General features: G+C 43.4%; 1 protein-coding gene across 1 annotated transcript in view; it reads left to right on the plus strand.

Annotated features, from left to right (window-relative positions):
* Window positions 1-10,103, plus strand: part of LOC126539431 (very long chain fatty acid elongase 7-like) — a 91,570-nt gene extending 81,467 nt beyond the window's left edge. The window contains exons 4-8 of the mRNA XM_050186262.3: window positions 1,314-1,394; window positions 4,290-4,346; window positions 5,004-5,109; window positions 6,033-6,169; window positions 6,629-10,103. Of these exons, the coding sequence (XP_050042219.1) occupies window positions 1,314-1,394; window positions 4,290-4,346; window positions 5,004-5,109; window positions 6,033-6,169; window positions 6,629-7,048 (801 nt within the window). The 3' untranslated portion in view covers window positions 7,049-10,103. The remainder of the gene's footprint in view (window positions 1-1,313; window positions 1,395-4,289; window positions 4,347-5,003; window positions 5,110-6,032; window positions 6,170-6,628) is intronic.
* The last annotated feature ends 5,529 nt before the right edge of the window (window positions 10,104-15,632 follow it).

The following is a 15,632-nucleotide window of genomic DNA, read 5'->3' on the forward strand; positions in this document are numbered from 1 at the left end:
AAGTTCTTGCACGTCTCCCGCAGAACCTATTGGTTATCATAAAGTCAGGACCCCAGGACTTGTACAAAACTTTTGATAATCATTACTAAAAATGCAGTAAATGATGCCTCTTGTTAGCTTGGTTTCTGCATGCCTCTGTCGTGATAGTCCCTTTACTACTCACCACCAGCAGAAATCTGTTGCATTGTTGTATTTAGAACAAGATAATACTTCATAAAATAGATAACCGGTGACAGTAAATAGGTAAACTGCCGTGGTAGCTTAGTGGCTATGGTGTTGCGCTGTTAAACACGAGGTCGCGGGATTGAATCCCGGCCGCGGTGGCCGCATTTCGATGGAGATGAAGTATGAAAACACCCGTGCACTTAGGTTTAGGTGCACATTAAGGAACCCCAAGTGATCCAAATTATTCCGTAGTCCCGCATTATGGCGGGCCTCATAATCAGGTCGTGGTTTTGGCATGTAAAACCCCATAATTTTTTTATATAAGTAACCTGAGGAAGTTCATGTGACATGGAAAATAATTTTTTTTAAATTAGAATGCCAAAACTGTCAAGTTTACGATGTTTTTACAATGTTTCAAGTTTTGCCACCAGAATAAAAGATAATGGTCTGTAAAAGAGACTAAATACTTATTGTTGCTCATTTAGCATGTAGCGAAGTATGTACAGAAATAATTTTAAAAGAAACTCAAGATAACAAGACTCATGAAAAATTGTCAAAAGGGTCCATTTTCTGCCCTTTTGTTCAAGAGCCTTTGTCCTGTTTGTTTGTGCTGCGGGCTTGCACAGACGAGTTTTGTTTACATTAGTGAAATTGTGTAAAGTAGGTATGAAAAGTATAAAACAGAACATTTCTTTTTTTTAACTCTCTCAAAGACCAAACATGTGCAATTGTGTGAGCTACATTTTCGTTAATACTGAAGCAAAGGCATGTAATGGAAAAATAAGGCCGATCCAATGTGTGGAGGAATGCCACATAATTTTTTTTTATGTCACGACCCCCCCTCCAACACTGACTGTTCTTTTCTGAACACACCTAGTTGAAGGATGGCAGAGGAATAAATTGGGAGGATGACACTAAACAAGTCTAGGGGTGGGTTTGGTTCCTGCTGGACAACGTTAATTGGAGATAATTGGAAGGATCTATCATCCTGCAGTGTACTTGGGGAGCTGCCTGTGGTGATGAGGCAAGGCTGTGTTCAAGTTTGTGCATGAGCATCTAATTACTGAGACTGCTTTGTTGTGTACTTCCAATTCAGGACACTGTGATGCCGCCCTTTGTGACATGCCTTTTTTGGTCATTCTTTGCAGCTGGGCATTTACGGCTGGTTTGGCCACTACAACTGGAAGTGCCAGCCCGTTGACTACACAGAGAGTAGGGAAGCAATATTGGTGAGCGCTGAGACTTCCGTGTGACAGCTTTTTTTCTTTTATTTTCCAGGCAACAATATGTGATAGTGATTAATTCTGATAATGTTCTGATATGTAGTGTAGTTACAGCCATAGCATGTGCTATGCCGCCTGAAGGGAATCAAGCAAGGTGTTGCCTATGAAAGCCCACAGGTTAAAACTTCCCTCTGAATGCCTCATATGTCCATCCACAAGAGAGTTCAGTGGAAAGAATTACCGCTACATGCAGGCGATTTATTGGAAGCAGCATGCAACGGGCTGCTATGTTTACTAAACAATGTTTTTGGGTGCCAGGTGGAACATACAAAAGGAAGGACACACACGTCCTTCGTTCCGTATGTTAAATCTAGTGCCCAAGAAAATAACATTTAGTAAACCCCACCAACTTGCCTAAGAAGTTCTATTAAGCTGTCATGTTCTATTGTGCTTGCATGAACCTCTAAGGAAACTGTGATGGCATTACTTGCTTTCTTGAATGAAACTAATCGTTTCAATTTAAGCACCGTGAACTCTGTGGGACCCGCCGTGGTTGCTCAGTGGCTATGGTGTTGGGCTGCTGAGCACGAGGTCGCGGGATCAAATCCCAACCACGGCGGCCACATTTCCATGGGGGCGAAAAGCGAAAACACCTGTGTACTTAGATTTAGGTGCACATTAAAGAACCCCAGGTGGTCCAAATTTCCGGAGTCTCCAACTACGGCGTGCCTCATAAACAGAAAGTGGTTTTGGCTCGTAAAACCCCATAATTTAATTTTTTTTTTAGACCTCTGTGGGAGTCCCTGGTTCCCATGAAATGGCCCCCAAAGTCATGCTGGTAATTTCGGAGATCCTCACTCGTTTATTAGTAAAATGCTATTGGCTACAATAGGAAGGCTTCAATTAGTGGCCAACAGCGCACCTGTAACTTGAACCTTAATTAAGTGATAAACCTTTATAAAGGCTAGATATCTTAGTGCGATTAGCATTAATTTAACAATAAAAGCAAGAAAGTTAACTCCGTGACTCTAGCTTGGGCCACTTGGTATCTACTGGGCTGTCTTGCTGAGCAGACATGCACTACTGTGTATGTGGCCAAACAGGCAACTTGCTTCTGGCTACTGTCAGGCCTAGTAGCCAACCTGGGTCACTGGATATGTGCCAGCGTGTATGTACCACCGAGTATGTGCCCGAACAGAAAACTTCGACACTCCTAAATCCCCTAAAGGGGATGTGCCAAGATGACAAGGGTGGTGTAGTCTACTAAGTATACTAAAACAGTAATGCCCCATGCACAACAGAGACCTTTGGAATAGGGCAATGTTTCGTCCAGCGACCAAAACGTGCCTCTTTTTTGTGATGACGGCTAGAGTTGCTGAAGCACGCCAGTCTACTGCAGCACCCTCTGTCACTGCAACCTGGAGTCACTGCTGGCAAGAAGAAAAAGAATGGTGCAACGCAGGGCCTCTGGGATTAGCAGTTACGGTTGTCGCGGAGGTCATGCGTGTACATGGCGGAGCTCGCCGATTGCTTCCTGTGGTTTTGCACACATTCGTTATGTGCACAGCAAGCGTTGGGTTTGTAAATGTCCTTTGTGTATGCGTCTATGTGCATTGAGGTTCCTGCATAACGATCAGAACAACCCCGGGCTGCTTCAAATGGGGCACATTGATGACATTGGCTGTATTCTTGCCCTTCGGTGCCCTTTTATGGGCTCCGTATCCAAATGATGGCAACTGCGTTCGTCGAAGAGCAGTTTTTTTTTTTTTTTTTTTTTTTTTTCTTCAGTGACACCTGGTTACCGCTTTTCTGGCTCATGCAACACGAAAAGAACCCCGTCCAACCCGCTAGGCGCAGTGCAGGTGCTCCTTCCAGGCTTCTCACCCTCGCGTGTTTCGGAATGCTAAAAACATATTCATGCTTACCGAACAGAACGAGTAGACGAGTGTTTATCTTCTGCAACCAAAACCCTGAGCAGACAATCGGGAACACTACACGACCTGTGGCTGGAGACGTTCAAGCTTAGGCAGCATTAGTGGTGTATCCTAATAGTTCGTATTTTTCTTTTTGAAATTATAATAAATTCAAATGAGTTTTTTTAGAGCGTTTTAATTTATAAACGCAGAAAGTTTTGCACATGTTTAAATTTCGCACGCTAAGCACGCCGGCCGATCGCAGCGCCATACTGGTGGCATCATCACAGAAGCATCCCCCCCGGTTCTTCCATTGTTTTGCTGTACGAATCACTCTGTCCCATTCCAGCACACCATACTAGCGATGGTTTGAAGTTCCAGCTGGGGTGAAGTGATCACAAGATATACTGCGTTGGTATAATTTGGCGTTGTGGTTGGCAACGAGATTGCCACTATATATACATTGCTTTAATGCTATAGTTGCTTTACCGTCAACATTCATTGTGAGACTGGTTCAGCTGGAATTTTTGAAAGCTAGCACATTGCTGAGAACCTTCTCATTTTATGTTGATAAAAAGAATGGCAATAGCTTTTTTCATGGTCTTTTAGCAGAAGCTTTTGATTTTAGATTGAGGCTCGGTACTAGATTCTTCTTTAGTGTAGTGGTGGCATTCATTTCAGTGAAAAAAGAAAAGGCGATTCTGTGTACATATGCTCATTTCACTCTTGCATCTCTGCCTGTTCTTTCTGGTCTAGTAAAAGGACCTTTTGCAAACCCATGTCACTTTACCGTAAGCCTGTGACACTTCAATATGATGTGAAAATACTGTGTTACAATTGAGCAAAATTACACATGTAAACCACTGCTAAGGCTTTATGTATATTCATTGTTGTTTAAGGTTGTAGCTCACTTGGCACTGTGGAGTTAGGTGGCTTTAGTATCTTGAAGTGCAATTTCATTTAGGGTTTCTTTTTCTCCATATTTCAGATGACTCATCTTTCCTGGTGGTACTACATTTCAAAATTTGTTGAGTTCATTGACACAGTGAGTACATTTTCATAAGTCAAGCTGTTCAAGATGAGTTTCACTAGGTTAAATTGGCGACACGTTCCCAAGCATTTACAAAATCGTAATACATTGCAGCTAAACACTTCTATGAAACAGTCTACTTGTGTAGACGGCGTATGCCTGTACAGTTCAAAAACATATTACTGTCCTGTTAAGCCACCCAGCAGACGTGACAATCAAAACTACCTAATGGTCCTGTGCACTTTCGTGCTGTTTATCAGTGATAACTGCTGTCACCTTGCAAACAAAACTTTTACAAAACACTGAATAAATCTTGACTGCCCATCATAAGTAAACCACTAAGAAAATGGACAGTATGAAAAAGGACACAAGTATTTTTTATTTTTGTTTTAATGGACAGGCAAAAGGGGGGAGGGAATTGTTTTGTGATCTGTACTTTACTGTTAATACAATGTTACCATGAACATCCACCATGCTGCATCCCTGAATTCAACTGTATGCAGCCAGGCTACAAATAAAATTGAAGTTATCCACAATTTAGTTTTATCATGGATCTTGCGGCTTTAATAAACTTTTGAAAACGGCCGTGCATGTTCAGCTGGTAAATCAATTTTGGGAAGGTGCTCTGCCCGGAAGGCTTGCAATGTACAATTGTTTGCTTGTGCTCTGCAGATATTCTTTGTGCTACGAAAGAAGTTCACACACATCTCAACACTGCACGTCATCCACCATGGAATGATGCCCATGAGTGTGTGGTGGGGTGTCAAGTTTACACCAGGTGAGTGTGCTGTTTAAACTTTCAGTGCACAGCATCATCGACTCGGAATGCATCCTCCATTTCATGCATGGCAAGCAACGCTCTGAAGACTGTCAGAATGAGCAATAAGACTTGTGCTTGTCATAGACCAGCTGTCCCAGCCGAATGTTGCCAAGAATTTTGGAATAATGAAGGGTTTTATGCAGACTGCACTATGTTTATGGGCATTGTTCATGCTAGTTACGAGTTCATTCTTCTCATTTTGCAATAATGTTTACAAAGTGAGTTGACAATTGGCTATCTTTTAATGAACTTTACCCAATCATTGCGACATCATTGCAAAAGTTGAGGAGGATGTCGAGAAATTATTAATAGCGTTTAAAGTAACCTAGTAAATGTGTGGTCCAATGGAAAAAAGTGTGAAATTAAAGAAAGAGCATGTGACAACACATCTGCGCACTTGGGATTGTCAGTTGTCAGGAGACTGTTGATGGTACTTTCGCCCATGTGCTTACATATTAATTATATCTGAAATCTTTACTTAGACTCTTCCATGCATAGGACGAGCTGGTTTCTTGCACACATTTCTGTTAAAGTGGGTTAAGGAGGAACTCGGCTCATTGGTGATACTTTATCTTTTGCAATATTCATTTTCATGCTGGCAATAAATTTCATCTTCTTTTTTAGTATAGTGCTGTCGAAATAGTACATAAAATAATGCTTAAAATACTTCTACATTGTGTTTCATGAAAGATTCAGCAGGAAAGAAGATTATTGGTCAGAATTCAGTATAATAGTGTGGCACAGAAGGGGTTTAAAAACAAAACCCCCATGCAAGAAACTAGTCACTGCAGTTCTCGTATTTGAGCTTCACTTTGGCCCCAATATCATAAGCCTTGTCGGTTGTTTTGTTCACGAGCAACTTCTTTTTCTTCTTCCCACAGGTGGCCACAGCACTTTCTTTGCCTTTGTAAACAGCTTTGTGCACATCCTGATGTACTTCTACTATGGACTGGCAGCAGTGGGTCCCCACATGTCCAAGTACCTTTGGTGGAAGCAGCATATGACAACCATTCAGATGGTACGCCCTCTGCTGTGCCTACCTACAGTAAAGGAAACCAGTCTGTTTGTGCCAAGAAGTGTTTGGCACTCTCTGGTCTCTGTGTTGCTTCTCTTGCATGGATGCTGAAAAGCAGCATGACATTTTGCCACTTCTTGCCTTGCACACACTTGGGTGATGTCCCCAGTTTTAACTGGAGTAGCATCAGCATTCCAGATGAGGCCATATTAAAAGGAATAATTATCTCTGCCACTTGTAGACAACCTGTGCTAAACGTGTGTATACTACTCTACTCTTTAACCAACTTGGGCTTTTTGGGGTTCCATTCCACTGTGACAATGCATGTTCCAGAGCTTATTGAAAATATGAGCAGAGTCCATCATGATGAAGATCCATAATGCTTTGATTCCTGCATGCAATACTTCAGTGTTAAACCTAGCCCAGTGCCTCACTCCTGTGTTCCACCTTGCTTACCTACAGGTGCAGTTCATTGCCATCTTCGTGCACTCATTCCAACTCCTGTTCCGGCCCGACTGCAACTACCCTCGCGGCTTCATGTGGTGGATCGGTTTCCACGCCATCATGTTCTGGTTCCTTTTCTGGGACTTCTACAAGAACACCTACTTCGCCAAGAGGCTCAAGAGCGCTGCCACCGGCAGGGGTCGCTCAAAGGCGGTTGCCAACGGCCGCACCAACGGCGCAGCACCCGTCACCACAGACGCCAACGGCAAGGTCAACGGAAAGCTCAATGGAGAGGCCACTGCCAAGAACGGAACCAACGGCTTTGTCAAGCACACAGCCAACGGCCGGCAAAAGAACGGTGGCTTTTTGGACGGCTACTGCCACATCAATGGCCTGCACGACTGGGAGAACGAGGAGCACGACAAGAAGCACGAGTGATACGTGCGAAGGCCAGCCGCACAAGCACACAGCGTTTGCCCCCCTTACCTTCGCCCACCCCACACTCCATTGGCTGCATTCCCCCACCTCTCCCAACTTCACCCTCACATGCACACATCCTGCTGCTGTTTCGACTGTCGCGTCGTAAAAAAAATCAAAAAAGCACCCAAGAAGAGAGAAGCTGGATGAGGAGGTGATGAGGCAGAGCGATGGTGTGCCTTTTTCTTTTTTTTTTTTTTTGAGAGACACTGGCCACTTTAGAGACACACTGTGCCACAGAAAGGCCCCCTTCCCTCTGCATGCAGTGATGATGTGTACCTCTTGTGGAAACAATAGGCGGCTGTCGCACGCACTCAACTACTTCTGTTGCTCCTTGTTTTAGCATGTCCGACACCTTTTTCTTTCTTTTTCCCCTGTTCCGTTTCTTGTGTGAAAATACCAGTCTCGTATCACCCGATAGACTGTGCGCTGTTGCATTTTTTTTTTTTTTTTTTTTTTGCCTCGTCGTTCCGGAAAACTAAATGAGCTCACAACTTCAGCAGTGCTTGTCCCCACCCCTTACCCCAGCCACAAAATTCAGAGCCATTCCAACGTGTGCGCCGCACGTTTTTATCAACACCCTAGGCTTCTTGTGTGAAAAAAAGAAACCAGAGTTTCTTTTTTTTCTGCTGCACTTGACAGGAACTCTAGCAAGCCAGAACACAAGTGAATAAAAAAGGCAGGTGATCTGTGCATCAGCTGCAGGACCATGCCACTCGTGCAAATAAGCTCTTGTAGCTGTCATTCTGCGTTGTCCTTAAAGGTAGCTTGTAGCTTGCTCTCCTTCAGGTTAACTCTGGCAGGGGTTCCAGCACCTGTCGTTAGCGTAGTCTTCTTGCCCTACCCACGTGACGGATGACAAGCTTTGCCTAGGCTAGTGTGTAGAACTGTGGCAATCCCCAGCACTCAGGAAGCAAAAAAAAAAGTGAAGCCAGCCTCCCATCCCCCCCTTCCGTCCCTATGCCCGCCGAGATGCACCTTCGCAGGAGCGAAAGGGCCACATGTTCTGGCTCTGCGCATGCAACTGAAGCAGAAAAAAAAAAAAATGTAACAAGGCCTTTGAGAACAAGATCACCGTGTCATCTCTGCAACGAGACCCTACCCGCTCCCCTCTGCAAGGTCTCCGTCTTGTCGTCCGCGCCTTCGTTGTGTTTTCTTAAGTGCGTGATGCGGTGTGCATGGTGTGAAATACACATTTTTTTTTTCTAATTTGTCTGGTTGCGTACAACTCCCTGTCAGTGCACTCACTTGCATGACGGCCGAGGAGCAAGTGTCCTTCCTGTTACTTTCTCGCTCTCTTCAACGATCGTCTCTGTGCGTGCGGACGGCAGGAAAACGATTTGTGCAGTGCAGACCTGTATCCCACTCGCGCTCTTCGACAGGAAGAGGGACTTGCTGCGAGCTGAGAAAAACAAAAAACTACTTGTGGGGCAGGGGGTGCAGGTGAAAAATGGGAAGGGGCCCTCGAGACGTACGGCACTCTGCCTGTGCGCTTACCCCCCAAGCCCCCACACCCCTGCTGTGCTGCGATGTTGTGAGTGCGCGTCAGCGTGGCACACAGTTGTCGTTTCCTGCGTCAGATGTGCGTGTGTGTTCGTCGTGTTTGGTTCTTCGCCAAATGGTTCGCATTTTTTTTAAATGCCGTCGCACATACTTCGGAGCTGTTTCGTCCTCAACTCGCCGCCAGAAGGACCAAAGGCGTGATGCTTCGTTGTTGGGAGTCATCGGAGAACAACTTCTTGTGTGGGACTTAACTCTCTCCGCACACATCTCCTGCTGTCTCACTCTCTCTGCCAAGAAATGACTGACTCACATGTGGTGTCATGTATCTGCGTGTACTTAACGAGGGAATTGAGAGTAGGCGTGATGGGACACTCTAGGGTGAGGCCACGGAACCCCTAGCACTGCTTGGGGAAGCCTGTGTGCCTCCGAATTGTGCCCATTTCAGTTTTTTATTATTTTTTTTTTCTGCATACGACTGCTTTCACTGAATTAGTTCTATTACCCTCCCTGCCCCCTTTCCCCTACCTCTCTTTATTTGTTCATTCTACAAGTTTGATTGTGTGTAGCTTCTAGCACTAATTTTATACGTGCGTAACTGTCAGGTGTAACACATTGGCCAGCGCACTGATGCCACTGGCCTTAACATTGGACAGGGGTTTGTGCAACTGCATAAGCAATGTGTGTGTGTATGTGAAAGATACAAATGCTGAAAAAAAAAGGAGAAAGGAGGTAAAAAAAGAACTTGCCTGCTCTACATACACACACACTTGCAAGTGGAAATGGGGGAGTGAGCGTTGCAGTCTTGTCTATTATATTAGATTCATGTTTTTTTTTTCTTTTTTTTTTTAACTTCAGCAAATGAATAGTTTTGTACACAGTGTATAAACAAAATGGAAGGAGCCAAGGCTTTGGAGTTACTATGCATCACAGTGCATTCCTGTATGCATTCGAGTGAGCGAAACTGCTGCAATCAAAACTTGGCTGCAACTGTTTTGTTGTTTATCCATTTTTTGAGAGAGAACACATTGAGAGATGGGACCTCTGGGAATGTTCTAAGGGTTGGGGAGGGGGGATAACAATATGCTGGGCCAAAACTGTTTTTCTCAGCAGTGCTTGTCAAGCTTCGGCCTTCTATACCATTCCAACTATGTTGGTTTCTGGTTGTAGACTGTTGATGCCCTGCGTGCAAGGGAACTAACGGTTGCTTCATTTTTTGTAAAGCAGTGTGGTTGATTGCAGCTCTTAGGTGGTCGGAGGTAGACCATGACCATTAGCGTACTTTGCAGCATGGTTTTAAAGCCGCTTGCCTACATAGACTGTTTAGGTGATGCAGTAGTGCGCGGTATAAAGAACTGGGGCCCCTGCTTCGGCAAGCTCTGGGTATGCAAGGCCGTTACAAAAGCAGAATGTTGCAATAGCAAAGCAGGGGGGGGCTGACCTGGCCAACCTACCCCCACCCCCCTACCCCACCCCCCTTTTTTTTTCTTGAGAGAGATTAAACTGTTTTTGATAACCTTTGTGTTTGGTGTGGTTTCTAATGAACTGGTTGGTGCAGACAGTGCTATAAACTTGGTACTCTGTGGTAACAACAGTATACAACCACTATTAGTATAAATGCTGGTGAACACTGCAGTCTACTCTTACAGAGAACACTCAATTATTGCTGAATCCTAAAGTGATCAATAAAACTTGTAAGGCAGTAGTATATGATGAAAATATGTATCTGCAGGCGTCTAGCGATTCATAGGGCTATGAGAGATGCCCTAATGAAGGGCTGGCAATTGACTGAGAACTTGGGTTTCTATAACATACATGCAACAGCCTGCAGCTGCCATGGTCAGGAGTTGAACCTGTGGCCTTTCGTACAGCAGCAGAATGCCACAGCCACCGAGACAAAAAATTCAGCATTCCTCCTAGGCGTGGACCTTGCTGTACTTGAACCCACAGATTTATAGTAACATTGCAACAGAGGTTCAATTCTAGTGCACACGGCCACAAACGATATAACCATTTGCCGAGAATGGGGAATTGCTGGCAGTACAAGCATTTGCCTAAACTTCGCCCTTCATGCATCTATGACAAATTCGCAATGCAAGAATGACTCATTTCGTTACGACTTGCAGCAATACAATTTGGCCGATTTCAGATTGCCACAGAATTAACTGGCGATTCAGCACTAAATGTGTTGGCACTGCTTCGCACCTCTTTGAGGTGCCGGATCTACGATTTCAACTATGTTCACCACATTGCAAAGTACTGTTCAGGAGCTCGCTCGGCATACACCCTACTTCTTTGAGGAGAAAAGTGCAACAGGCGATCCAGAGCAGATCAGTCAGTTGCACCACACACACATGCTCTTCTAAGCTCTCCCATCCCCTCTCTACCACAAGACCGGCTTCACACACACCTTCTTCCACTTTGACATTCCTAATGCTAACATAATAAAAAATTTGAAATCAAAAATGAGTTACCTGCAGTGACATTCTAAGTTAGTGGAACACTTTCTTGTTACACTCAACATTAGACAGCAAGATGAACTATTTCCGAATACTAAATGCAACAAATCAAAACACCAATTCTTGTGGTGGTTGAGCAAGCACACTATCGGATTCCCCTGGAATACAGCAGACTCCCGCTAATGCAAACTCCAAGGGGCCATGATAATATGCTAGTCTTTTCAGATGCAAGTGTTAAAAGAAAGTTTAAAACGCTAACTCGGTAATAAAAAGTGTGATCACAATTCTGCAAACTGTACCTAATAACGCATCTAAAGCAGACAAAATTCATGCATTATACACCACTCGGGAATGCACCATTTGTTTGCAAGCAGGATGCAAAACCATCGTAAACATTGTAGCAAGATTTTGTATATCAAATTTGTCTGCTTTAGATGCTGTAATGGATGCAGTTTACAGAAATGTGATACCTATTTCTGGTGCAGTTACGAATTTGTAAACTTCGTGCTTCCATATTTTGTAACACATTTGAGGTCCTAAATCAAAATTCTGCATGCTATAGCTGGTAGAACTTATTTTTCTCTCTTCAAGTGCCAGAAGTTTCGTTCAAATTGGTCTGGCAGTTTTCATAAAAGCAGTTGCGTGTTTTACATGTCAGTTGGCCTCAAGCTAAAGCTTCCTCTTAACCAAATTAGCTGTTTGTGTTAAGCAGAACCCTTTTGCATTGGACATAAAAAAAAAATAATAAATCAGTTCACGCACCGTTTCTCATATGCAAAAGTTTGGCTTTACCGGCTCGTCTTAACGGGCATATACCGTAACATTGTAGTACGTCCAACTATAATGGCCTTAATCTGCAGTAGGGAAACACTGTAGTGATGCTTTAAGAGCAACATCGAGCTTACACATATTGACTTCACTATGTATTACCACACAGGACCAGGTGAACCAACGTCTCGCAGTGCTGCAAGTGTTTGATTTGGCGTCATCTCAAATATGTGGCACACACAAATGGTCTTTTTGAGCACTTCAGAAGTACTAGCAAGGTCAGGTGAGGCAGCAACTATGCTTCATTGTGAGCATCATCATCAGCCTGGTTACGCCCACTGCAGGGCAAAGGCCTCTCCCATACTTCTCCAACTACCCCGGCCATCTCCTAATTGTGTCCATGCAAACTTCTTTATCTTATCCGTCCACCTAACTTTCTGCCGCCCCCTGCTACACTTCAATTCTCTTGGAATCTAGTCCATAACCCTTAAGAGGAAGCTTTAGCTCGAGTGCTTCTATCTAAATACATGTAAAAGGAGAATTAGTTTTTCTCGACAACCACTGCACCAAACTTGACGAGGTTTGTTGCATTTAAAAGAAAAACTTAAAATAAAGTGACTGTTCGTTTCGAATTTTTTAGTTAGGTCGTCAGTATTTTATTAAAAATCATCAAAAATCTAAAATTTTCAGAAAACGAAACTATGAAGTTTACAACTCTGTCACTCAAGAACGAAAAAGTATAATACAATTCTGTGAATCGCATCTAACAGTACATCTAAAGCGGACAAAATTGATATGTTATACATGAATCTAAAAAAAATTTGTATTATGGAAATACAGCTTTTGCAGAACCATTGTACCCAATGTAACAAATTCACGTACGATGTAAAATGACATATCGAATTTGTCCACTTTAAATGATCTAATGGATGCCGTTTACAGAACCGTGATATCTGTTCTCGATGCAGAGCTATGAATTTGTAAAATTCTTGCTTCTATTTTTTTCAAATGGTCGAGTATTTGAATATTTTTTTGTCAAAATGCAGGCCCTGTATCGAAATTCCGCTTCCAACAGTCACTAGAATTTACCTTTCTCTCTCAAATGCAACAAAGTTAATTAAAATCGGTCGGGATTATCTCAGAAAAACGTTTTTGCGTTTTACATGCATTTGAATAGGCCGTGTCGGAGTTGGGCCAGAGCTAAAGCTTCCTCTTAATGACCACCGGTTATCTTCCCTCCTCATTACATGGCCTGCCCATGCCCACTTCTTTTTATTGATTTCAACTAAGATGTCATTAACTCGCGTTTGTTCCCTCACCCAATCTGTTCTTATCCCTTAACGTTACACCCATCATTCTTCTTTCCATAGTTCATTGTGTCGTCCTCAATTTAAGTAGAACCCTTTTCATAAGCCTCCAGGTTTCTGCCCCGTACTTGAGTACTGGTACGACACAGCTGTTATACACTTTTCTCTTGAGGGATAATGGCAACCTACTGTTCACGATCTGAAAATGCCTGCCAAACGCACCCCAGCCCATTCTTATTCTTCCGATTATTTCAGCCTCATGATCCGGATCTGCTGTCACTACCTGCCCTAAGTAGATGTATTCCCTTACCACTTCCAGTGCCTCGCTACCTATCGTAAACTGCTGTTCTCTTCCGAGACTGTTAAACATTACTTTAGTTTTCTGCAGATTAATTTTTAGACCCAGCCTTCTGCTTTGCCTCTCCAGGTCAGTGAGCATGCATTGCAATTGGTCCCCTGAGTTACTAAGCAAAGCAATATCATCAGTAAATCGCAAGTTACTAAGGCATTCTCCAGAAAGAAGGGGGTTAACCGAGGGGCCCAATTTTTATTACTCGTATCATAAGAAGCCAACAAACACTGACACCAAGGACAACATAGGGGAAATTAGTTGTGCTTAGTAGCAAAACTAATTTTCCCTATGTTGTCTTTGGTGTCAGTGTTTGTTGGCTTTTTATGATATAAGGTATTCTCTATTAACTCTTATCCCCAATCCACGTCTCTGAATTCCTCCTGTAAACACGCTGTGAATAGCATTAGAGAGATCGTATCTCCCTGCCTGACGCCTTTCTTTATTGGGATTTTGTTGCTTTCTTTATGGAGGACTACGGTGGCTGTGGAGCCGCTATAGATATCTTTCAGTATTTCTACATACGGCTCATCTACACCCTGATTCGGTAATGCCTCCATGACTGCTGAGGTTTCTACTGAATCAAACGCTTTCTCTTAATCAATGAAAGCTATATATAATGGTTGGTTATATTCCGCACATTTCTCTATCACCTGATTGATAGTGTGAATATGGTCTATTGTTGAGTAGCCTTTACGGAATCCTGCCTGGTCCTTAGGTTGACAGAAGTCTAAGGTGTTCCTGATTCTGTTTGCGATTACCTTAGTAAATACTTTGCAGGCAACGGACAGTAAGCTGATCGGTCTATAATTTTTCAAGTCTTTGGCGTCCCCTTTCTTATGGATTAAGATTACATTGCCTTTCTTCCAAGATTCCGGTACGCTCGAGGTCATGAGGCATTGCGTATACAAGGTGGCCAGTTTTTCTAGAACCATCTGCCCGCCTTCCTTCAACAAATCTGCTGTAACCTGATCCTCTCAAGCTGCCTTCCGCCTTTGCATAGCTCCCAAGGCTTTCTTTACTTCTTCTGGCGTTACTTGTGGGATTTCAAGTTCCTCTACACTATTCCCTCTTCCATTATCTTCGTGGGTGCCACTGGCACTGTATAAATTTCTATAGAACTCCTCAGCCACTTGAACTATCTTATCCCTATTAGTAATGATATTGCCGGTTTTGTCTCTGAACGCATACATCCGAGTCTTGCCTATTCCTAGTTTCTTCTTCACTGCCTTTAGGCTTCCTCCATTCCTGAGAGCATGCTCAATTCTATCCATATTATAGTTCCTTATGTCAGCTGTCTTACGCTTGTTGATTAACTTGGAGAGTTCTGCCAGTTCTATTCTAGCTGTAGGGTTAGAGGCTTTCATACATTGGCATTTCTTAATCAGATCTTTCATCTCCTGCGATAGCTTGCCAGTATTCTAACGAAGTTACCACCGACTTCTATTGCATACTCCTCAATGGTGCCCACAATACTGTCGTTAATTGCTTCAAAACTAAGGTCCTCTTCTTGAGTTAAAACCGAATACCTGTTCTCTAGCTTGATCCGGAATTTCTCTATTTTCCCTCTTACCGCTAACTAATTGATCGGCTTCTTATGTACCAGTTTCTTCCATTCCCTCCCCAAGACTAGGCTAATTCGAGACAGTACCATCCTATGGTCACTGGAGCGCACCTTGCCGAGCACGTCCACATCTTGTATGATGCCAGGGTTAGTGCAGAGTATGAAGTCTATTTCATTTCTAGTCTCGCCATTCGGGCTCCTCCACGTCCACTTTCGGTTATCCTGCTTGTGGAAGAAGGTATCATTATCCGCAAATTATTCCGTTCTGCAAACGCTACTAATAACTCTCCCCTGCTATTCCTATAACCTACGCCATATTCCCCACTGACTTGTCTCCAGTGAGCATGAATGGGCTCAAATGGCAATAGTTGGGCTTAATTATCACTATTATACCCACCTATACCCGTAATATAGCTATAAGCCTGTAACAGCTATTAATCCAGCCAGAGTGCTCAAAAACGGCCACTCGAATGTGCGACTTCATTAGTAAGAGTTGCATGAGCTCTATGCCATAATGTAGTCAGTTTTCTTTCCCCTTTTCTTTTTGTAATATAATTTTTGGAATGTAGCAGAAGGCAGCTTGTTCATGATGCCCACA

This window comes from Dermacentor andersoni, chromosome 11 (assembly GCF_023375885.2).
Source record: "Dermacentor andersoni chromosome 11, qqDerAnde1_hic_scaffold, whole genome shotgun sequence".
Classification (NCBI taxonomy): Eukaryota; Metazoa; Arthropoda; class Arachnida; order Ixodida; family Ixodidae; genus Dermacentor; species Dermacentor andersoni.